The 25,530-nt window shown below is 41.5% G+C and overlaps 1 protein-coding gene across 1 annotated transcript in view; it reads right to left on the bottom strand.

Moving 5' to 3' along the window:
* shank2a (SH3 and multiple ankyrin repeat domains 2a) overlaps positions 1-25,530 on the bottom strand; it is a 118,449-nt gene that overhangs the window by 18,554 nt on the left and 74,365 nt on the right. Inside the window, exons 3-7 of the mRNA XM_052096877.1 lie at positions 19,306-19,441; positions 19,027-19,107; positions 3,533-3,639; positions 3,273-3,381; positions 860-3,035 (exon numbers count right to left, since the gene is read on the bottom strand). Coding sequence (XP_051952837.1) covers positions 860-3,035; positions 3,273-3,381; positions 3,533-3,639; positions 19,027-19,107; positions 19,306-19,441 — 2,609 coding nt within the window. The remainder of the gene's footprint in view (positions 1-859; positions 3,036-3,272; positions 3,382-3,532; positions 3,640-19,026; positions 19,108-19,305; positions 19,442-25,530) is intronic.

Here is a 25,530-nt window from a genome sequence, read left to right as displayed (position 1 = left end):
CTTCAATTAAATATAAAAATGCACCTCACTGACCACCCTCTGCATCATCATAGGGTGGACTATACTCTCTTAAACTGAAATACATAGACCAGTGGTTCCCAACCCTTTTCCTTTTATGCATTTGGCAGACGCTTTTATCCAAAGCGAATTACAGTGCACTTATTACAGGGACAATCCCCCCGGAGCAACCTGGAGTAAAGTGCCTTGCTCAAGGACACAATGGTGGTAGCTGTGGGGATCGAACCAGCAACCCTCTGACTACGCCGCCACCCATAGACAATAAATAAATACCAACTAAAGCCTTCATCAGCCAAATAACAATACATCTATATGCACTTCTGCAGTCAATTTAAGATAATCTTCAAAGACTTTTAGTCATTAATCTGACAGTTTATTCATTTAACATTGGCTACCAACATCTACTCAGTTTACCAATTTAAACCATGCATATTACATGTATATAACTGATCGGCATTATATTCATGCTGTCAGAGGGGTTCTGGCTCCCCCAAGGTTATTTTTACCATTAACTAAAATCTTATGGAGTTTTGTGTCTAAAGACAAATAATATTTTAAGGCATAATCAACAATCATGTTTTTCATCAACATCATTACAATTATGATTTTAAGACTTTACAGATATTACAGCTTCATTTTCTGTTACAGAATAGTTTTTAGTAAAGCTGCTTTGAAACGGTGTGTGTTGAGAAAGCACTGTACTAATAAAAATTACTTGACTCTACTATTGTGACCATTGATTACATCTTCCATGCTTAAACGCACATGCATGTTGGCTACCATATTAATGAAACATGAAACATGCTAAGTTGTTACTAGTTAAGCAAATGTTGCAGCTCACCTTGATCCGATGCATCTGGATCCTGAGTCGACAGACCCTTCCTGTTTCGGAAATCTATCTTTGTTCATTTGTTGTAGTTTAGAGCTGAGCTCACTAATCACATCAGCTTTACGATGTGGGTTGGATAAGGGATTCTGGAGCTCATGGGGTTCCCCCCATAGTTTAGAATCTCGATGAGCCAGTGTTTTGTGAGTCTCAGGTTGTACACAACCCAGAGGTGGTGGAGGGGCTGGCGGTAGCTGTCTGAAGGACTCTTTGCTCTCCTTTATCAACGTGTCTCTGTAAATAGCATTGCTTTTGTTTATTCTAGACTTTTTTTGCTTTTGTGGAACAGGTGGTCGGGACACCGAAATAGTCTGTTTTTCTGTGTAGACTGCACATGTGTCCAGGGCCTCAACTACCTCTGATGAAAGAGTAGAGATACTGGACACTGTAGAAATTGTACTGGTAGCCTCAAAGTGAGGATCCCCACTGCTTCGACTGTCTACTTCCTCAATGCCTAAATCTGTGACCAGCTCAAACTTTTCTGGAGGTGGTGGAAGATAGCTGTGAGAAACCATGCAATTTATGAGACCTACAAGACACTTGGACTCAGGATCGCCAGACATGGAGGCATTGGAGTGATAAAGAGATAAAGGACCTCCTGTTGTACGATTCTTTTTCTGCTTTGGAATCTCTGCTAGATGATCCTCAGAAATATCAATGCTATTGGCAAACTCCAGAGGTGGCGGTAAGGGTTCTGCCAAGTCCAACTCCTCAATATCCAATAAGGTCAATGGGGGAGGAGGTATGCAGAAGGGAAACTTGACAGGCTCTTCCACTGAAGTGGCAGAGGTGACATTACTTGAATGAGACAGGGGTGGTGGTTCAGACTCGGGGGATGGGAGTTTTGCATTTGCTCTGTCCAAAGTAAGTGACTCTGCTTGCTTTAGCCCATTAGACTGACTGTTCACCTTTGGTTTGGGCTTATCCACTGCGTGGACCATGAGAAGCCCTGCTGACTTCTGTTGCAATGTGTTATGGATGTTCTTCATCTGCTCGGGGTGACTACATTGGTTTGCTTTCTCTGTGTCGTGATTGGACTCTGTTGGGTGTCTAAACAAACCGCCACCATTGTTTTGTTGATCTACTGTAGCTGTTGCAGCAAAGTTGGCTTCAATACTGGACCGTAGCTTTGTGTCTATGAAGAGTGGCTGGTTTAGGTCTGCTTTGTGAGCTGGAGGAAGAGGGGGTTGAACTTGCTCATTCAAAGCTCTTTCCCTGGTGAAAGGAAGGCTGATGGGACCTGACATGTTGTGACAGCTCTCTCTGTGTGTAATTAGGGGCTCATTTCTTATTTCAGAGTTATTAAAATCAGTTGTGTTGCCTACACCTCCACTTTGTTGCACTCCTAATACTGTTGTGGGTGGAGACAAAACCTTTTGTAAACTCTTATCATTACCAATCATGGACATAGTTTGGCGCAAATGGGGGGTTGGGATAGATGAGTCTTTGTCTCCAAGATCCATTGACAAGAATGCGTGAGAGTTCCTGCATGCTTTAAGTCGCTTCTCCCGGTCACGTACTGCTCCTGCAATTGCAGCAGAAAAGAGGTTGCTCACCACAAGACTGTCCTCAGTGCAAATTTGGCCTGGTTGGTCAGAGGTGGTAGTCTCAATTTCCATGCTACTCCCTTGGCTGCTTTTGCCGCTACTGCTAGTTGAAGGCTCTTTCACAATAATTGTCGGTATCAAGATTGAGCAGGTATTCTCAGGGCTATCCTCAACATTAGACTGCTTTACCAGCACACCCTTCCTGCGGGCTGGTTTTGCTGGAACATACAAAGGTTTGGTACCTACTTCTGAGTATGGGTTCTCTGGGACATGGGCCTTGTTATGTGCACACATGTTTTGCTGCATTACTGAAGCATTCTGAAAGTCATATTGTTCAGAGTTCTGCCGGCGGTAACCTAGATGATCTCTGCACAGAGTATGCCCCTTGCCTGTTGAAGTCTGTGTATAAATGGACTGGTTGGGCTCATATCTTTGTTTAATGAGAGCACTGATGTTGTTAGGTGGTGATGGAGGAGAGATGCCTGGAGGTGGGGGAATATCCTTAGATGTATCAGGCATAGAGAGGCTTCTGGTAAACTTGAGCAGTGGAGGTATCAAGAATGTCTTCTCATCTTCTGCAATTCCTTGAAAAAAAATTGCAACATTAGTTAGTTAGTCTGACAAACTATGTAAGTTGAGGCCAAGACCATTTGTTGCCACAGTAAGAAAAAAGGTTTCCTGAGATCTAATTGATCTGTGTTATTACATTGTCAAAATGACACACTTTCATATATTCATCTATAGACTGGCTTGACTAAAAATTAATTCTACTGTTCAGAGACTATTAATCTGAAAAGGGAAGACAGCATGCAGATGTTTACCAATGGATTTTTGTCTTCTCATAGTGCCTTTTGGTACAACAATGTAGCTCCCATGGGATCTCCCAGGAAAAGTATGGGGAACTGCAGTTACGCCCTGCTTTTCCATGGTCTGAAATCACATATATATTGTTTAGAGCTCAAAATACACATAGAAATCATTTTTATATGTATAATTATGTATCATGTTGTAATAGAAAATTTGTGCTCAAGTGTAGTTTTAAGATTCAAGTTGACTTCAAGAGACAAAAGGTGCAACTCACATTAAAATCATCAGGGTTTGAGGGGCTGGGCTTGATTGAGGGAACTTTGTCCACTGAGGCTTTTTCACGCCTTGTCTTCTGTGACTGCTCCATCTCATCCGCTTTATCTGTAAAGTGTCGAGTAATTACTAACACAGTTAATAAACAGTATTAGTTATACCGCAATTTACTAAGTATTATAAAGGTTAAAAAAGAAACAAGCCATACAAAGCCAAGTAAGCACTATAGTGAATAATTAGTGGTGTTGCTAATAAAGCAAAATTCAAGAGAACATTATAGACAGACATTTTATTGTAATCTTGTTAATGATCACTTTTAATGGTGTACAAACTTTAATACAATTTTAAACAATTTAACTAAAAGTTGAATCTTCTTAGTGCCTGCATTGTTGTACATAACAGAGTACATTTTCAGAACCAATGTAGAGTACTATAGCTAATTGTTCAAAGTGGCTGTCTGAAGACAGGAGCAACTCATCCAGAAACTTGGCCTGATCCCAGAGAGTTCTTCGACCTCTTTCCCAGTTTTGAACAAATGTGAAATTATAGGCAACAAAAGATCTTATATTAAAACTAATGGATATCTTCATTTCATTAACATTATATTTTAGCATCGCTTGTATATCTGTTTGCAGTCTTTAATCCTTAAAATCTGCCGTTTTTAAGCGCGCATCGGGTTTCCCTCGTATTATTCTCTTATCGCGATTCAATTGCATATTCCACCTGCATCAGAGATCTATTTTTATCACGATTAAACTGCATGCATTTTTTCAGCGCTCACCCATTTTTTTTCTCCTCAGCGGTACACAGATTATTGCATCGATCGCAAAGCACCGCTTATCAAGAACAATCACCACCAACAACAAACAATTTTGTGAGGGATTCACATAAATCTCAAACCCTCACCGCTCAGGAACAACTAACAACAAACAATTTGCGGTAAGTCATGGCATCCGTTCATGTTATTTCTTCCTGCATTGCATATCACATGTTTACAATAGCCTCCTCCGTCAGCAGTGAGGGATACACATGTGATAAATGTAAGGAATTAGTCAGGCTGACGGAGAAGGTTAATGAGTTAGAGACTTGCATCCGAACGCTAGTGGAGGTCAGTGAGAAAGAGAAGCCGGTAAATACTGTTTCGGATGCGAGTAGTAGTACAGAGAGCAGCATAAACACTTTGGTTCCGGCTGTAGAGCCCCTGCAGCAGGGCATTTGTGTGACGTCTCGGTGGCATACTCGCTCAGCAAAGAGACACCACTCTCCCGTTCCTGTTAGGGTTTGCAATCGATTCTCCCCACTCAGTGATACACGCACTGGGAATCATGTTGAATGAGCCCTTTTTTATCGGCGATTCTATTGTAAGGAAAGTGGAAATACAGTCTCCAGCCACTATTGTTAATTGCATTTCGGGGGGCAGAGCGTCTGACATCAAATCAAATTTACAAGTGCTGGCTAATGTTAAACGTAGATTTTCTAAAATTGTTATCCATGTCGGCACTAACGACGTCTGACTTCGCCAGTCGGAGATCACTAAAGATAATGTTAAAGCGAATTTGCAAAAACGATGTCAGACACTGTAATATGCTCTGGTCCCCTCCCTGCTCGTCGTGGTGATGAGGTTTATAGTAGATTAGTGTAACTGAATGGCTGGATGTCTGAGTGGTGTCTGAAGAATAAAATAGGATTAATAGACAATTGGAAGAGTTTTTGGGGTAGACCTGACCTGCTAAAGAGAGACGGAGTCCATCCCTCCAGGGAAGGACCCGCTCTCCTCTCTAGTAATTTGGCTCATAGTCTTAATAATGATAGTATTTGAATAACTGGGGCCCAGGTCAGGAAGCAGACAAACTGGTTAATCCGAACGTCTGCTAGCTGCCTTGAGATGTCACACAGGTCACATAAAATAATGAAAAAGAACCAAATAGCTAACCACAGCTATGCAGACGACACACCGATCTACTTAGCCCTATCACCAAACGATTACAGCCCCATTGACTCCCTGTGCCAATGCATTGATGAAGTTAACATTTGGATGTGCCAAACTTTCTTCAGTTAAACAAAGACAAAACTGAAGTCACTGAGTTTGGAAACAAAGATGAAGTTCTCAAGGTGAATGCATGCCTTGACGCTAGGGGTCAAACAACTAAAAATCAAGTCAGGAATCTTGGTGTGTCTCTAGAGTCAGACCTTAGTTTCAGTAGTCATGTCAAAGCAATAACTAAATCAGCATACTATCATCTGAAAAATATTGCAAGAATTAGATGCTTTGTTTCCAGTCAAGACCTGGAGAAACTTGTGCATGCTTTCATCACCAGCAGGGTGGATTATTGTAAAGGACTCCTCACTGGCCTTCCCAAAAAGACCATAAGACAGTTGCAGCTCATACAGAACGCTGCTGGCAGGATTCTGAGCAGAACCAGAAAACATGAACATATCACAGCAGTCCTCAGGTCTTTACACTGGCTCCCAGTTACATTTAGGATTGATTTTAAAGTATTATTACTGATATATAAATCACTCTATGGGCTAGGACCTCAATAAATTGCAGATATGCTCACTGAATATAAACCCAACAGATCACTCAGATCATTAGGCTCACATCAGCTAGAAATACCAAGGGTTCACTCTAAGCAAGGAGAGTCTGCTTTTAGCTATTATGCCAGCCGCAGCTGGAACCAGCTTCCAGAAGAGATCAGATGTGCTCCTACAGTAGTCACATTCAAATCCAGAATCAAAACACATCTGTTTAGCTGTGCCATTTACTGAATGAGCACTGTGCCACTGTGTGTCCGACTGTTTGTACTGTATTTTATTTTATATTCTAAACTGTTTCAATTTTCTTATTTTTTTTTATTTTTTTAAATTCTTATTTTAATCTCTTCTATGTAAAGCACTTTGAATTACCATTGTGTATGAAATGTGCTATATAAATAAACTTGCCTTGCCTAAACAACAACACATAGAGACTGTATCACCTAGATATCTCATAGAGACTGTGTCTGTTCCCCAAACTACCAAACACAATACCCTCACTAAATAATTTAGAAAAAATGTGATTAAGGTCAAACTTGAACAAAACAAACGAATTAAAAATACACATCATATAAAGATAGGGCTACTAAACATTAGATCTCTTTCTACCAAAGCACTAATTGTTAATGAAATGACATTAGATCTCCTTCTACCAAAGCACTAATTGTTAATGAAATGATTACAGATCATGGATGCACTCTGCTTGATTGAAACCTAGCTTAAACCAGATGAATATATTAGTTTAAATTAATCTACTCCCCCAGGTTATTGTTATAAACATGAGCCACGTCTGAAGGGTCGAGGAGGAGGAGGTGTTGCTACAATTTACAATGAAGTTTTTGGTGTTACTCAGAGGACAGTATATAAAGTCTTTTGAACTAATAATGCTTAATGTGATACCGTCAGATATAAATAAAAAACCTTTGTCGTCTTTTGTCCCTGCTACAATAGATCACCCAGGCCTTATTCTGATTTCCTTGGTGAATTTGCTAATTTTATATCAGATCTTGTAGTTACTGTAGATAGAGCTTTAATTGTTGGTGACTTCAACATTCACATCGATAATGAAAATGATACATTGGGATTAGCATTTATCGATATTCTCAACTCTCTTGGAGTCAGACAAAATGTAACAGGACCAACTCATCACCATAATCATACGCTAGATTTAATTCTGTCATATGGAGTTGATGTTGATAATATAGAAATTCTGCAGCAGAGCGATGACATCTCGGATCATTACCTCGTCTCTTGTATGCTGCAATTAGCTAATGTTACTCAACCTACACCATGCTATCGTTCAGGTAGAACTATTCTTTCGACCACTAAAGATAGCTTCACTAATAATCTTCCAGATCTATCTCATACACTCAATAAACCCCAAAGCCCAGAAGACCTTGATGAAATAACAAAAAATATAAATGCAGTCTTCTCTAGCACTCGTGATATTGTCGCCCCACTTCGATTAAAGAAAATTAAAGAAATAAGCCCTAAATGATCACACTCATGCTCTCAAGAGAGCAGCTCGGAAAATGGAGCGCATGTGGAAAAATTAAAAATTAGAAGTATTTCGTGGTGCATGGAAGGATAGTGTCTGTAGATACAGACAGGCACTAAAAGCTGCCAGGTCAGCATATTTTAGTAAACTCATAGAAAATAACCTTATGCAAAATAAGACTTCATGCATTTCTTTACAGATAAAATTGAAAAAATCTGAAATAAAATTGGAATTATGCAATCATCTGTCATAGCAACTCAGATAACAGTGTCTAATAATTTTCCTCACGTGCAACTTCAATCCTTCTTTGTCATAGGTCATGAAGAGCTAACAAAACTTATCAAAACATCAAAAGCCACAACATGTTTGTTAGATCCTATACCAACTATGCTCTTAAAAGAGGTATCCCCTGTAATCTCAGAACCTCTTCTTAATATTATTAACTCCTCGCTATGCTTAGGACATGTCCCAAGAAACTTTAAAATGGCAGTTATCAAACCGCTGTTGGGCCTCATGTATTCAGATACAAGACAAAGGCAGGCCTAACACAGTCGTAAAGCCTGACTGACACCATAAAAAGTCATAAATCTTACTGATAAAAACCGTGCCAAAATCAAACAAAGGGAGTACAAAACAGACAACAAATCCCAAGAAGCCTTGCTCACTTTACAACTGTGTGAAATTCCAAAGGATCGAACTCTCAACTCCTATTGGATGAGGCACTCAACAGAACGCACCTCAACTATGATGTCATCAGGAGTAGAAATACCACGGAAATCGTTCTCTACCTCGCTTCCAGTGACTTCGCTCGCCGTGCATAGATGCAGTCAACCGCTGCTCTCAGGTGTTGTCTCATTGCAAAAGGAAGTAACGTGCAACTTCAAACTGCGTCCATACAATCTCCATCTTACTGGACGAGTTGAGATTACATTGTGTTCACCGAACACTTTAACGGATCAGAAGGAAACCGCCGAGCAATCCACATCTTCATCCGTTTGCCTGCAGAAGAGAAGAAAGATGGACCCCCTTTCCTCTTCAATCAAGTCGACGTCGCTGATTTCTCCGCCAAACCGCTGAGAATCAGCAGCCGTACCGCCCACCGACAGAGCAAGGAAATGCCCCCCATCATCACACGAGACTCGAGGAACCGAGTCGGAGTAAAACGACGGATGAACACACGTTCTAAGTAAGAGGTTAAGTCTGGGCAGAGATAGGATATTTAGGTGTGTTATTCTTGTGGATCAAGTTTATTGTTTGCACAGTTTATGGACCGCGGAGTCCACTCATTTGTTGCTAATAATATTCAAGCTATTGATGTAACAAACTGTTGTCACAAAAGCGAGTTTGCTGTGGTGTAATCCAACCATGTTGGACTGTTATGTATTTACGCCATCGCCGATGAGATCGACATACTGTGTTTATCCATAACAGTTGCCTTCTCTCCCACGATTGCGAAACTGGCTTCGGCGCTGCCACTTTCACTCTCTCTCTCTGTCATACTAAACACACACACACACACACACACACACACACACACACACACACACACACACACAAGTCGTAAAAGCGAAAGACGCCGCACATGGGCAGACGCCATTAACCAGCTTCTCTCCGCCCACAATCGTGGCCACAATCTCTGGCCGGAAATCTCACGTGGCATACTCGCCATGAGAGTCACGTCCGCCATTTCGTGCGCGTCACTTCTCTCACTTCTCTCACACACACACACACATAGTGTTTCCATGTTTTATGGAGACTTTCCATAGACATAATGGTTTTTATACTGTACAAACTTTATATTCTATCCCCTAAACCTAACTCTACCCCTAAACCTAAACCTCACAGAAAACTTTCTGCATTTTTTCGGGTTTTACTATCCTTATGGGGACATTTGGTCCCCACAAAGTGATAAATACACGCTCACACACACACACACACACACACACACACACACACACACACACACAAAGTTGCAGAGGGAGGTGTCCAGACCCAGCAGGTTCAGCTTTCCAATCAGGTGCTGAGGAATTATCATGTTGAATGATGAGCTGAAGTCTATGAAAAGCATTCGAACATATGAGTCCTTTTATCTAGGTGGGTGAGGGCCAGATGGAGGGTGGTGGCAATGGCGTCGTCTGTTAAACGGTTTGGATGATACGCGAACTGCAGTGGGTCTAGTGAGGGGGGCAGCTGGGTCTTAATGTGCCTAATGACGAGCCTCTCGAAGCCCATCATGATGATGGGTGTGAGTGTGACGGGACGGTAGTCGTTGAGGCAGGACACTGAAGACTTCTTTGGCATGGGAACAATGGTGGTGGCCTTGAAGCACGTTGTAACGACGGCACTGCTCAGAGAGATGTTGAAGATGTCGAAGATGAGTGACTCTACGTAGAATTTTCCTCACATCAGCCGAGGTAAGACAGAGCATCTGGTCGTTGGGAGGAGGGGTGGTCTTCCTCGCCACCACGTCCTTCTGTGCTTCAAACCTAGCGTAGAAGTCGTTCAGCGCATCTGGAAGGGAGGCATCTTTGTCACAGGCAACTGATGTTGTCCTGTAGTTAGTGATGGCCTGGATGCTTTGCCACATGTGCTGCGTGTCGCAGCATCCTGTAGTTAGTGATGGCCTGGATGCTTTGCCACATGTGCTGCGTGTCGCAGCTGTCCTGGAAGTGACTGTGGATTCTCTGGGCGTGTGCGCGCTTTGACTCTCTGATGGCTCGGGATATTTTGCCCTTCGCTGTTCTTAGGGCAGCCTTGTCGCCTGCTCTGAAGGCGGAGTCTCAGGTCCTCAGCAGCGCACGCACCTCCGCAGTCATCCACAGCTTCTGGTTGGAGCGTGTGGTGATGGTCTTGAAGAAAGTGACATCATCAATGCAATTGCTGATGTAGCTGGTCACTGATGCTGTGTATTCCTCCAAGTTGGTAGATTCACCATATATTGCAGCCTCCCTGAACGTTTGCCACTCAGTCCACTCAAAACAGTCCTGAAGAGCAGAGATGGCTCCTGTTGGCCAGGTTTTCACCTGCTTCTGGAGCAGTTTTGTGCATCTGACGAGCGGTCTGTATGCTGGAATTAGCATAACAGAGATGTGGTCTGAGTAGCCAAGGTGGGGGCAGGGTTCCGCCCGGTACGCACCTGGGATGTTTGTGTAAACAAGATCAAGCGTGTTCGCCCCTCTTGTTGCAAAGTCTACATACTGATGGAATTTAGGGAGCACTGTCTTGAGCATCGCATCTCAAGATTCGCATCTGGAGACATTAAAATACAGTTATGTGCTCAAGATGAAACCTCTGTTGGCCTGCTCACCGGGGACTCGATTTTGATGGCACGGCAGAAGAAGAAATTCAGCGCCAACTGTCCAACATGTTTGTGATCCTGACAAAGTTTGTTGTTGACTTGGAAGATCTCACTGTTATACGTTGATAGATTACGGTGATGGAAACAAAATTCTCTGAGTTGGTTACAAGAGTGGGAGATGTTGAGAAGTGGATTGATATTCTGGAGTCATCAGAGAGGGAATTATCTGATAATCCGCTGGTGACCAAAGTTAATTTGGAACACGCTCTGGAAAAGCTTGAAAATCTGGATTGTTGGAATTCCTGAGCATGAGGAGGGCGAGATATGGTGAAAATCCTAGCAAGTCATGGTGTATTTTTTCATGCAGACTCTGAGTGAATTTGACTCTTGACCATCCGAGGAACCGGGACACCTGTTTTGTTTCTTTTTGTACTGGTTCCGCCTAGTGGCTGGAGTTTGTTTTGTGGAATAACACTCCTTCAGGACAGTGATGAGTATGTTTGTTCCTTGTGCTTATGCCTCCTGTTGGACATTGGAATGATTACATCATCTGCTGCACTCATAAACAGCCGGCTCACTGAACACTTGTTTGACTGACCGAGGAAACTGAATGGCTTTTGTTGTAGAAATGTTAATACTCATTGATCAGTAATAGTCATTGCAAAGGAATGCCACATGGTCTTCTCATTCGTAGAGGGAGATGAGGATAGAAAATGTATGTATGTGCTTATGTCTGAACAGAGACAGTATTTACGACTAAAAAGCAGAACCGAGACACCTCTGGAAAAGCTGAGTGGGGTCCTCTGCCCTCTTCAGGTCAGAGGTCATTTAGTACAGGGGGGGTATTTTTGGGCTAGTTAGTAGTAAATCAGGGCTAGTAGCCTAGTTCCTGTATCTAAGGAATGTAGAGGGGGAAGATCTGCTTCTGTTGGATACATTGGGGAAAAGAGGTATAAAAAGAGCTCAGCCCTTCCTGATAACGTCTCACTCATGTCAGTGTAATTCCTGTGTAATGACTGGGTCCTTCTTGCAAGAATATATTCTTTGAAAAGACTGTTTGATTCAGAGTGTCTCTTACGCAGTGATAATGGTTGGTTAATAATTTTTGCCACAACACTTTATATCGTTTGGAATTTGTTTTGTGGATGAACATACCTTCGAGACAGTTCTGTGAATGAATCTACACATTCTTTGTGTTTATTCTGCCTATTTGCTGGAGTTTGTTTATATATTATTTTCTGTTATGTAATTTTGCCTTACAAAATTTGTGCAGGAGCAACAGGCTTGAGTAATCCAACGGCAAAGTTGTCACGGGGGCTCTCGTAGGCGTATATTGACCTTTTGCATTTAGAGGGCTATCGTGTGTAGGGTTAATGTGCACATTTTTTTGGGTTCGGGGTGTAGGGTAATTTGCACGCATGCTAAATTTAGGAGGGAATATAGAGTCTTGAAATATGTGAGCTATGAACTAAATTAAACTGTCCTTATTAGGTAATGAAATGCATAACGGAATTAGTCGCGTTCGACAACCATTATAAATTAGATAAATAACAAATAACTAGATTATTTGTCTTAATAGATTCTCCACCATTGAAATCGTAATACAATGTCTAGTTGTATCAGCTCACAATTTCTAATGTAAGAAATTAGCTTTAATAAGTGAATTATGATTAATTCACTTATTTGAGTGATATTATTCTCATGGCTTATTGAAAATAATATCACATGTATTTAGGTACCACTTAGAAGCGAAATCTTTCAGAAAAACAGGGATGAGATTATTTATCAAAATATACCACAGTCAAGTCGTCTTTGAACACAGACAAACTTTATTACTATTCTAAACATAAATATAATCTAACACATATACATGAGACAGGTTGGTGAAAAGTGACAGAATGTGAAATAACTGACCAGTACAGTGAAAATGAACTTTACGGAGTCTGTTGACAATTCCTTAAGAACCATTTCATCCTTCTTTGAGTCTACATCTATTGGATTACCCAAATTATTTAATTAATACACCAGCACTTTGAGCACAATATTGGACATGTACTTGCATTCATTGTGTGGCTTGGTTCTTGGTCAAAAGTTTGTTCCGTCGATGTTTTCACTTCTGTATGGTATAAGTTTATTGTCTGTATAAATTAGGTTAATTGTGAAGCGAGGCCTTCTCGCTCCTTCTCGGGACGTTGAGTCCCGATCTCCCTTGGATCTCACATGGGAGGACCTGGCCATTAGTGGAGCGACCAAACAAAGCACGTGCAGGCCGAAGAAGAGCAAGTGAGGAGAGCAAGAGATGAGATGAAGAAGCAAGAGAGAGAGTTCTTCCTGTTTGGAACTATTTGAACTGAGATTGGCCGCATCCCCCAAAGGTGTCCAGCGCCAATCAGAAGTGACTTTTCAGAGTCACATGGTCAACTGCGCTGTCTTTTCCGAAAGTTGAGTTATGGTCCTTTGTTTCAGACTCTTAAAGATTTCCCGCTCAAAAATAGTGCATATTTAATCATGAGCTTTTATATCTTGAGAATGGTACAAGAGCAAGGCTAGATTAAGGGCTAGATTAAGATGAAATGTCTTAGAGTTGTGCAAATCTGATGGTCCTGGTAACCTTACACGGAACAGCCTGGTGTGGGGGTTCTTGTGAAGGCCAGGGATTTACAATGTTGAAACATTCCAAACTGAAAGGCTGTTTTTTTTTCTCATTTCAAATCATGTTGGTGGAATTCTTCTGCACATACAATCTTACAGGAGGGAGGTGAGGGTTTGATTGTTGCACTAATGTTGGAACATGGTCTGTATAATCTTGTGCTTTTTTATTGATCTTGAAGGGATGTTTCAAGCCGCTTGCACCCCTCATGATATAATATTGGGAGGAGACTTAAAAAATCTTGGTCTTGCAGATATTTGGCCACTTTTGAACCCATCTGGTAGGGATTATACATTCTTTCATCAGTCCATTAGATTTATTCTAGAATAGATATTTTATATAAATCCCTAATTTCATCTGTTGTTGATTGCTAAATTGGAAACATCTTAGTCTCAGACCACACCCTGGTGAATTTAGAGATGTTGCCACATATGGAGAAACATAAATCATATAATTGGCACTTTAATGTATCCATGTTGCAAAATCCTGATTTCCAACAAATGTTAAAGACTGAAATCAATGTTTACATGGAGACCAACTGGTCTTCAGTATCTTCTGTGGGCATGGCTTGGGAGGCACTTAAGGCCGTTCTTAGGGGTTGGATCATACAGTATGCCTCATTTACCAAAAAATCCAAAGCACAAGAACTCGTGGAGTTGGAAGGGAATATTAAAAGTGCCGAGGCAGAGCTGAAGCACTGAATGACGTCTGATGGTGCTAGATATATAAAGCAGAGGGAGTCTTTTTCTACCATTCCCTCAGTGAAATCTGCTGATGTAAACTAAATGTTTACCTTGGCCATTGATATTAATCATTCTTTTATAGAGTTCTATCTTGATCTTTCTGATTAGCCCGGATCAGTCTGATTCTTAAAAAGGACAAAGACCCAAGCAAGTGTAAAAGTTACTGCCCAATTTCCCTGATCCAGCTAGATGTAAAACTTTTGGCTAACCGGTTAAGTAAAGTTATGACATCTCTTATAAATATAGATCAGCTGGGGTTTATTCAGGGTCACAGCCCATCTGATAACATTAGGCATTTCATCAATATCATGTGGTCAGTGTCAAATGATCATACTCCGTTCGCTATCATCTCACTTGATGCCGAAAAGTCATTTGATATGGATATCTTTGGTATTATCTTTTTAAGATTTTGGAAATGGATGGGTATGGGAGTACTTTTATTGGCTGGATTAAGTTACTTTATATACACTCTGTAACAGCAGTACAAACAAATGGATTCATTTCAGATTATTTTACTCTGAATAGGGGCAGGGTTGCCCTCTTTCCCCATTATTGTTCTATATTGCCCTTTAATCATAAACAGCCACGATAAGATAGGAAGATGATTTTCCAGGGGTGATGGCAGGAGGTGTGGTGCATAAACTTCTGCTTTACGCAGATTATACTTTATTATTTGTCTCTGACCCTACTAGATCTATGCCTTGCTTCCACAGAACTGTACATTTTTTCCAAGTTCTCAGGATACATTCAATTGGTCTAAATCCAAAGCTTTGGCTCTATCAGCTTACTGTCCAGTAACAGCCTTCCAGACGGTGCCTTCCAGTGGCCCAAATAGGGCATTAAGTATTTGGGTAGTATATTCCCAGCAAATGTGTCTGATTTAGTTAGTTAATTTTGACCCTTTAATAAAAAGGTTTTCGAGCAATGTGGACAGGTGGGCTTCATTACATTTATTGATGATTGGGAAGGTTAATGTTATTAAAATGAACTGTATTCCAAATTTCAACTACCTGCTACAGTCACTCCCTATAGATGTCCCCCTCTCTTATTTCAAGCAATTTGATAGCATTGCGAAGTCCTTCATTTGGAATGGTAAACGTCACAGTCTACATTCAACAAATTACATAGGCCGATTGACAAAGGTGGGCTAGTTCTACTCAAGATTTGACTCATTATACGTTCGGTCTCAGGCTTTTGGTTAATTAGTCGATTCCACCTGAAAGAGCCCCTCTCTTGTTTTCTATTGAACATGACGTTCTTGCCTCTTTTTCGCCATTGCAAAGCCTTTCTATCTAGATAACCGGAGAAGTTATGTCACACCCCGTTATTTCATATTTGCATGTGATTTGGACAAGAGTGACCAGAGTATTTCATAAATTTTTCTAAATGTATATGGCTGAACCCCAAATTATGTATCAACAAGTCCCCTTTTTTCTGGTCAGAATTGATTGGGAGGGGGGGTTACTATACTCTATACTATACTATACTATACTATACCTATATGAGTGTGGAATGTTAGGAGGGAGAGTGAGCTAGAATTCTAAAAAATGTCAAGTCTATATCTAGAAATGCAAGGGATCGCCTTATGCAATTTAAGATTTTACATAGTCTACTGGACCCCCTCTAGATTGCATAGGCTTGGTATTAAAGACTAGAGGTCAACCGATATTGTTTTTTTCAGGCCGATGCCGATCTTTTGAAATCCGGGTCGGCCGATGGCCGATTATTGCTGCCGATTTATTTTGGCCGATATGTGCTTGTTTTTAACCTCTTATTTGAACCTTTTATTTGAAAGATAAAATGTAACACAAATAATTACTTAAGATAGACAATCTGCACTTGTACACATAAATTAAAAATGTATAATGTAAAAACATATTTTATAAATAATGTATAACAAATATATTAAATAAACAAAGCAGGTGTTACAAACTGCTCTGAGACACGAAGGTTGAGATCCAAATGCAGCTTTAATTAAGGGGCAATCCAGACACGTAATCCAATATTCAGAGCATCCAAGAGAAGCACAGGCATAACTAGGGATGGGTATCGTTAAGGTTTTAATGGTATTACTACTCTTACCGATACTGCTTATCGATCCGGTACTTTAACGGTATTCTTAACAGTTGTTTTTGTTATATATATATATATATATATATATATATATTACACAAAGATAAACGTCATATAGGCACAGTGATTTAATTTCAGTAAGGTCTACTAACATTACTGTTCAGGTGTGGTCTAAAAAGAAATCTAATAAAGTAATCAATTGTAAAATAACACTGCATAGTTTATCATAGATAGATTAATGCAGATTAATGCTCATTAATGCAGAAGTTATTCATTCAAGAGCTGTAAGTGATTTTCTCTTTGCCTTTTGTTGTTTGATACGCAGTAATGGCTCAATCGTCTGCATGTTTATTATTAGACAGCTTCCCCTTTAAGACCTAGTCTAATAGGCTCCTGATGCAGCATATTTTCTCCCAACTATTTCCATAACTACGTCCATTTAAGACATAAACTGTGTTTAAGTGAATCTCCAAACCGGTCGTTTTGACATATTTTTGTGTATATTTGATCGTTTAGACGCGCACATGAAACCCAAAGTAGCCTATAGTTTGCTTGTCTCTTTGCGGTGTGTTTTGGAGCGCGCGACGCCTTGGGAACGGTATCTCTTGCGCTCTTTTTATTATTAAACGCGTCCCGCAATTTAGCAACAGTAGCATTTTACAACAATCACCGATCGTGCTGATTCTGACGTTAAGTTTGAGTTTTAGGGAGAAATGTCAGTGCACCGCTGTGAAGGGAAGGAAGTTGTGCTAGACAGAATGCGGCTTATGTATAAATATTCTTTTTATAATCTTTGGAAGGCGAAATCTAAAATAAAATCAGACTAATATCACAGATCTAAACCAGGCTACGTTTGAATGTTTAGTTCTGTCCTCCGTCGTCACTCATTATGCAGGGCTCATGTTGTGCTCGCTGTAGCTCTCTCTCTCTGACTGCGAATAGTTAAATTGCATCACAGACAAATGGTTTCATATTATTATACATAGAAATGGCTGGCGAGATAAAATAACTTTCTCTTTATAGCAATAATAAATGTATTTTCGTAATTTCTCCAGTACCGACAGCAGAACCGATAATGTCCGAGCTTACCAAAGCCAGTCCTTCAATAGCCTATAGTGCGTTGGTATCTTTTTTATTACTTATTTCTCTGCATTGAGTGACAACCCTCTCAAATATAAGACACACAAACAGAACAAATAAAAATCTCAGATTCACTGTCTGTAATTGCAAAATTCTTGCTTGCTTATTGTGACATGATAGCAACCCTTCTGCTGTGATAATGCAACTTCAACTACGCTATCAATACCCAAAGTAGCCGAACGTCATGTCACCTATCGCGTTTGTCGCGTTTTTTCTTGAAGTTGGCAGTAACATATCAAAAGTTTTTATTTAAATATAAAGAAGTTATACAAATTTAATCCTTACTGTTTTCTCCAAGGAACTTAGCTCCTTCCTTGAGGTCTGCTCACTCTACTGGAAAATGACTCTAGGGGCAGTGTGCGTCGAACACGTGTTCCACAACAACACTAGGCTGCCCACAGATGCGCCTGCCTAATAATCGGCTTGATATACTGGGATATTGGCCGATGCCGATTATGTTAAAAAATGCAAAAAATCGGCTGATTAATCGGTCGGCCGATTAATCGGTCGACCTCTATTAAAGACACTGATGTCAATCAGAAGATGGAGACACAACCCATGTCTTTTGGGGATGTGTTAAGATTCAAGAATTGTGGTTGATTAGTCAGAGTTTTATGTGTGAGGTTTTGGCATCTCATATTTTATTTTTCCCCAGACTCTGTATTTTAGGAGATGAAGCATGTGAAAAACTGGGTTATGACTAGTATTATTATTGCCAGACAGATAATTTAAGTTGGAGTTGGAAGTTGGCTGGAGCGCCGCATTTCAGGAGTGGTATTCAGAGATGGCCAGAGTGGCAGCTTTGAGATGGGGGTGTCCAGATGACTGGAGTGTTGTTGTGGGGGATAGTGAGGGTTAAATATTTATTCTGTGTGTATATGTTTTTGCTGTTCTTTATTTAATAGATGAATCAATAAAATGTTAAATGCAAAAAAAAGAAAGTGTACAAATTGACTTGAAGTTTCTACAGATCTGGTGGTGTCCCTACGGTCATCATACATAAAGCATTTAGAGCGGGCCTGGTGGTCATTCGAGTGCCAAATGTACCAAAAAAGTGCAAAGGTATTATCATCGGCTACAATAACAGTAACATGTTACAGCAGGCACATTTTTTTAAGGTAAATTTGAGAAACTTCAACTAGTGCTGTGTCATTAAAAAAGTTTTATAGAGATTATTTACAGCCTGTAGTTTACACGAATGCTACACAATATATTCAATAAAATAAAAAAAATGCTGCTCCTAAATCACCAGAAATTAATGCTTCAGCAATGTTTTTGAAAGAAAAAAAGTCCTGGGGGAACATGTTTCCTAATATGCATCTTTTGCAACCTGGCACTCACATCTATCATTACAAATAGATCTACAAATTGCCTAGATAGTTAAATATGTGAAAACATTTTAATAGTGATTAGAATAAAAAAATATTTTGTTACATTTGTATTATTAACTCCTTTGCATGCTGTATGTTTACATATTGTCTGATGGGGGGGCTTTTTGAAATGTGCCTTTTACTCTGGGGAGCCTTTAACCCAGTTGTACCCTAATAGTAATGCTTACCTAATTGTTCCATTTCCAATGCCATGGATTTAATGCGCGTTGAGAGTGCAGTTGTTGGTGCTCTCTTTGGAGGAGGAGGAGCTACATCAACACAGGATATGTCTGTCAGTATACTATATATCCATCATCACAAGTTGCTGCCAAATTACCTCACTGTATGAGCTAGACCAGTGCTTGACCCTGTCTGAAATGCTGTATTGCATATACTGTTGTGCTCGATTAAATTTCAGTGCTATTTCCTTCCATTACATGTGTAATTAATTGAAGGGCTACTGGTACCTTTTTTGCGAGCTTTGTCATCTTGGTTGACACTTCTGCTCACTCTCACTACCTTAATAACGAGGCAGTTTCCTCCCTGTCTGATCATGTTCACGACCTGCCGGTGACCCACCTTCACCACATTTTCATGATTTACCTGTAAAACAAATTCAAGCATACACTGTGGTCAGGACATGATGTAGGGGCAGGGTTAGGTTGGAATACAGAGTTTTGTCTTCAGGATTTTGTATTCAGTATACAAAATGTAACTGTATTCACTGTATTTATTATACAGTTGCTTTATACAATTTTGTTAGACTACTTGAAATACTTACTTTTATAATTACCACAAAATAAGTTAGATGTAAAAAAAATTTTTTTACATCAGCCACCAAAAGTTTTAATGATAGACACTGGAGAATGAAAATACAATGTTTTAGACATGTACAATATAGTGATTCCAGGATTCAATATCTGGCAACCACAGCTGTATGCCTCTGGTGTCAATACAATTAGAGGGGATGATACATCATTTTCCGTTATTGCAATCAGACGTGGCCCTTCCATATGGGCAGGTATGTATTCATCCTAAATATTCTTCCATTTAAACAAATAGATCCATAATATAAATTGCCAATATGTAATTTGTTAATCCGTAATGTGTTTGAAATGCTGACATATGTAAAAGCAGGCCTAGAATAAGTTTGTAACCATGTTAAAATGGGAAAAGAGGCGGCGCTGGACGAACCATAAAAAGTCATATTTAATGAAAATGAAAACATTAAGACAAAACACACACAGTCTCCCGAACTGTCGCATCTGGCTTCCTTTATCCCTCTCATCGGCTGATTATCCCCATTGGGGGCTGGATGTGCATAGTCACGGCCTGGCCCGTCCTCCTCCTCATCACAAAGTTTTTATTCTATTTTTAAGTCATAATTTAGCTGAAACCTCCATAACACTTTATTTGATATAGATCTTAAGACTTGAGTATACCTCAGTTATTCACATGCGAACAGTATGCGTGATGCAAATTTAGTCATCAGCACAGTCCGTGCGGCACCAGATTTTTTCTGTGTGCATGCACCGGCCACTTGGGGCAGAAATAAATGTGCCCACAATGAAAGGCCAAACCAAAGGTGAGTTTAGTATTTGTGCGCACCAGCAGTGTAAAAGATTGAGAACATGGCAAGCGCTATCGACAGGGCTGTACTGGTAATCTGGCATACTGGTGCATTTTCCCGGTGGGCCGACGCACTTTGGGGCTGTTCAGGGGCGGACTGGCCATCGGCAGAACCAAGCGGGCCGGTGGGTTGACCGTGAAATGGGCCGAATGGGCTGCGATAAGCTAAAATGAGCCACCACATTATGTAGAATGGACCACTAAACGGCACCGCGATAAGCAGAAAAAGACGGCCTGGTCCTGACAAGCCAGCAAGATCTGCCCTGCCTATATCTGTGGTCACAAGCCACTACTGATTGTAATTGATGTGTAAATACATTTATGTGGCAACCGGTGCAGCTTCTTTGCCAAACATTGCAGTGTAAAGACTAGAACTAAGTAAACATTTAAAACTATAAAAGAAACAGATGGTGATGGAGAGCAACAGAAACACACTTTTCAATCCTGAGTGTTTTAAAACACACTGTTTAAGGACCGTGCTTGTTGACCCCATTCTTGTGCTAAAGTCTAGGTTACGGATGTAACCTCCATTCCCTGATGGAGTGAACGAGACATTGTGTCGAAGAAGCAACACTAGGGGTCTCTCTTGAGTGCCGAATATGCCTCTGATCTATGAAAAAAGGCCAATGAGAATTAGACGAGTTCATTCAGGAATTTTCTGAGGAGTTGGAAATGGTCTGGCCACTACAGTGGCTCACCTCAACGACATTTGTGAGACCGCAGGAGGACGCCCTCGGCGAGTAGACAGGGCATGGCCCCTGGCGGCAGGTTTGCGGCGGGGCAGGATGTGTGAAATGGCCTCCGTCTGCTTCTTCAACGCTGAGGACTGCTGGGCAGAGTTGTCAACGGTGCCCCTGAATGGACGGAGCTGGGAGACAGGGGCGTTCGAAAAAGCGTGCTTTGTCTACCTCCCATATTTTCGACCAGGTCCAGTCCATAGATTAAGTTTCTGGACCACAAGGGTGGCCATCGACCTTCGTGGCCCGGGGGGCGCGATCGGTCATTGAGCGCAGTTCCTGCAGCACATCAAGAACAGGACTACCCAAGTGCAAGTTTTGAAGTGCCTTGGCCTGGTGTTGGGCCTGGTGTTGGTTGCAGGAGGGGCCATGGCATGCAGGGCGGAAGTGGTCTGGGACCGCTCCACCGTCAAGGGTAGTGAGAGCGGAGGAGCGAGGAAGCCGGCGGCTTACTCAACTCGTCATGCATGTCCAGGAAGAAAGGAACCGGGGGGCGCAGCTGTGAGCGGCACACATGCCCGCGGAATCAATCAATTAGCCGTGAGGGGGGACGGGGTTTTCCGGTCCAGCCTCGCGCTCGCAGTAAGCATAGCGGACCTCTGTGCGTCAGGCTCAGACTGGGCGAGCAGACACAAAGGTGGCGGCCCAGACAAGTCATCAGCATCAGACGCCACTGTTACGCTCTCCGATGCAGCGGCGATGTCGTCATCCAATTCCGGGAGCTCAAGGGATGGCCCGGCCGGCCATGAAGCGGGCCACACTCATCCCGAGCTCGGACGGAAGCAAGCAAGCGTGCCAGGGAGGCGGGTGGTTCGAGGGGATTTACCTGGCGAACGGAGCCCGTCATTACCCCCAAATCGTCTTCATCGCCCGAGGCGCCTGCCTCAATCCCGTAGGAAGGAGGCGAGGCGCTGAAGTGGCTTTCGCTCATGACAAATGTGACCGCAATGCTGCCATGGCTATGTTCTCGCACTGAGAACATGAACCATTCATAAAACGCTGCCTGCGTGTAATCGCAGCCAAGGCATGCCAGGCAGCTTTTATGACCATCAGAGGTGGGGAGAAATTAACCGCATCCAGAAACTACACAGAGGCGGAAAGATGTCTTTAAAAAGACGCGTCCTGAAAAGGACGTTCCACGGCAACAGTGTATTTGCTCTTTTAGAGAAACTAACTCTTTTAGAGAAAATAACACTTTTAACTGCGCTGTCGAAGCACCCAGGGGCAAACTGCACTGCTGTGCAGAGAAGGAGAAAGCCACTGAAGTGCGCCATAGATCCAACAGCAGGCAAGCATCAGAGGAACAGGAACGGGTGTGTAACTCGCAGCTGACTGCATACACGACCATCGGCTCTGAAGAAAATTTCTGAATGAACTCAACGTATTTCTCCGCTTTTATACCATATGTTCGGGGTGGGGTATGCAAATACTGTATGCCTAATTCCCATATTCGGCACTCAAGAGAGACCCCTAGTGTTGCTTCTTCAACACATTTGTGTCGAGAAAAGAAAAGTTGGCATTCTTTTTACCTTACAAAGCGTAAAAAAGTGCAGCATTGAAAAAACTGCTGGACGTCTGTTTAGCACGTTTACATAGAAAAACAATGGAAAAGAATGCAGACTAGGGCTGTCATGATTATGAAATTTGGCTGATGATTAATTGTCAATCAAATATTTGCAATTCTGACAATGAATTGTCTGTTTTAAGGCTCTCATGATTATGATTAATTGATATTTAAATGTCATACAAATTCTCATAATTCTTAAAGGTGCTTTTTTTTTTTTTTTTACTGCCCAGAATTCCTTTAAAACGGATACTGAGTTGGCTAATTTGCTTGTCAGCATTCTAGCAACCTGCACGAGCTTCGAGTCTGGGGTGGTGCTGACAACTCTCCAATATTTTGAATTTGGACTGCAGTACCCACTTCAAACACTTGTTGTCAATCTTACATATAGCATCTTTGAGGTGTATGTGTGCTTCATTTACATTAATAAGTCATTTATTCATATTTAACTTTTACATAATTTCCTTTAAGGCTTTTGAAGGGGTGGATTTACCCCTGTCTCTTCAGCCTTATGATGAGTTGAATACATTCAAAAGTAATTGTTATAATCAAAAGGTAATGAAAGCATTTTTAATCATGTGCTTTTATTAATTTATGTTGCAGGTCATTTTTGTGTTTATTACAATAATTAATTCCTAATATGAATAGATTCTTAGCATTCATCACTAAAAGTATATTTCTGCCTAACTTGCATTTGGGCGTATTGTTTTATTTAGGTACAGCTGGTTAAGACCTTTGTCCTATCTGGTCTCAATCATCCTTGAGAGATAAGATGGTATGATGGGTTACAGAAGCAGCCAGTCACATACTTGCTACTGCAGTGCATGTGCAGTGTTTGGGTACTCACAGGCTTGTTTTTTTTAGCTTATTTTCTCAACCACAACAACATCACAATATGGACAAATACATGGACAAAAAAAAGAATAATTTCTCTCAAAGTACAGTTTTCCTAGAGTTTATTTTTATTTAGAACTAACTTTATGTTCCTGTTCCCTTTCAAATGGCTTATTCCAGCTGTTACAATGTTCATAGGCCTACAGGATTTTATTAGCAGAATAACAATGGATATGCATGCACTCTCCATCCATGGGTACACTTAACAAAATAAAACAATTTGGCATGCATAATGTGGTTACATTTATTCCAGATTGCCATTTGTATGGATTGTATGTATGTTGTATGTATGTTGGATCCAGCTAAGGAACATTTAGAATCTGTTGATGTGTTTAATAGACAATGTCTTGGTATTCTGGAGATGTTTTTTTATGCTGGCAAGTAGCAAAATGGTTACTATGTGTGGTCTTGTGGAATAGCAGTTGTATTGCAAATTAGGATATTTATAATTTGATAGTGATTCCAATAAATGAACTAGTACTTTTTGGTAACTTGATCCATAAGAACTACAAGAACTTTGCCACCCCTCATAGTCTGCATGCCACCCCATGAAAAAAGTTCTAGATCCGCCCCTGAGTTCACCTATCAGAGCTCCGTAGTCCTCCTAAGAGATTATGTCTGTTAATTTGCATATGCTTAGATTACAGAAACAACAGTAATTATAAATTAGTTCAGCGTTAGATCCTCAATTCACTGTCTTTTGCCAATGGAAATGTGTAGAACATCTAGGTTACTGTTGTAACCTCCGTTCCCTGATGGAGGGAATGAGACTTGTGTCGAATGAAGTGACACTAAGGGTCTTTCTTGAGAGCCTCGCGTACCTCTGAACTTGAGAAAAGGCCAATAAGATATTGGTGAACAGAATTTGCATGTCCCTCTCCAGGACATACAGGTTTAAAAGGAGGTAATCATGCCTCTGTCCATTCAGGTTTTACACTGAGGAGCTGAGAATAAGGTTTTGGCCATAACAGTGGCTCAGTTCAGCATCGTGGCCAGGGAGCGGCTGGGGACATCTTAACGCTATTATACGTTTCGGGGAAGGCATTTTTTTCCAATACCTATTCTTTCAGGGGGAAAAGACCCTGCAGAGACCACTAGCTGCCCAGGCTGGGGGGGAGGTAAAGAGTGGAGGAATATGTCACATGGGTTTTCAGAACACCAATTCATGAACAAATGCCATTTTAGGGCGTAAAGTTGCCTGGTAGAGGGAGCTCTGGCTTGGTTGATTGTGTCTACGACAGCAGGTTGTAGGTCACTTAGATCTTCTGCATCTTGTCCAGGGGCCAGGCGTGGAGGTTCCAGAGGTCTGGGCGCAGATGCTAGAGGGTGCCCTGTCCCTGAGATAGGAGATCCTTCCAAAGGGGAATTCGCCAGGGAGGGGCTGTCTCGAGGAGCATGAGATCCGAAAGTCCGAGTGGGCCTTGCACAGCACCAATGCAACTAGGCTCACTGGGGGAAATGTGTATTTGCGCAGCTCCTGGAGACAGCTGTGTGCCAGCGCGTCTCTCCTGAGGGGAGCCTCTGCTAGGAAGTACCAGAGCGGGCAATGGGAGGTCTCTTGGGAAGCGAACAGGTCTATCTTTGCTTCTGCCAAATCAGCTGGACCGCCTGGGGATGTAGCCTCTACTCTCTACGCTGAGCGTACCTTGTCATGACAGCAGGTCCGCTGCCTTATTGAGGTTGCCCCGGATGTGAGTGGTGCGCAACGACTCGAATCAGGACGTGCTTGCCCCATATTAGCGGGAGAAACCTCAGCAGGGTAAGTATTACAGCCAACAACTCTAGGCAGTTAATGTGCCAACCCAGCCGGGGCCTTGTAAAGGAGCTGGCAGCTGCATGCCCTTTGCAAACTGCGCCCCAACACTGTT

Source organism: Xyrauchen texanus, chromosome 29 (assembly GCF_025860055.1).
Source record: "Xyrauchen texanus isolate HMW12.3.18 chromosome 29, RBS_HiC_50CHRs, whole genome shotgun sequence".
Classification (NCBI taxonomy): Eukaryota; Metazoa; Chordata; class Actinopteri; order Cypriniformes; family Catostomidae; genus Xyrauchen; species Xyrauchen texanus.
Note: the sequence above shows the minus strand (reverse complement) of the source record. Positions and strands in the feature narration are given on the sequence as shown.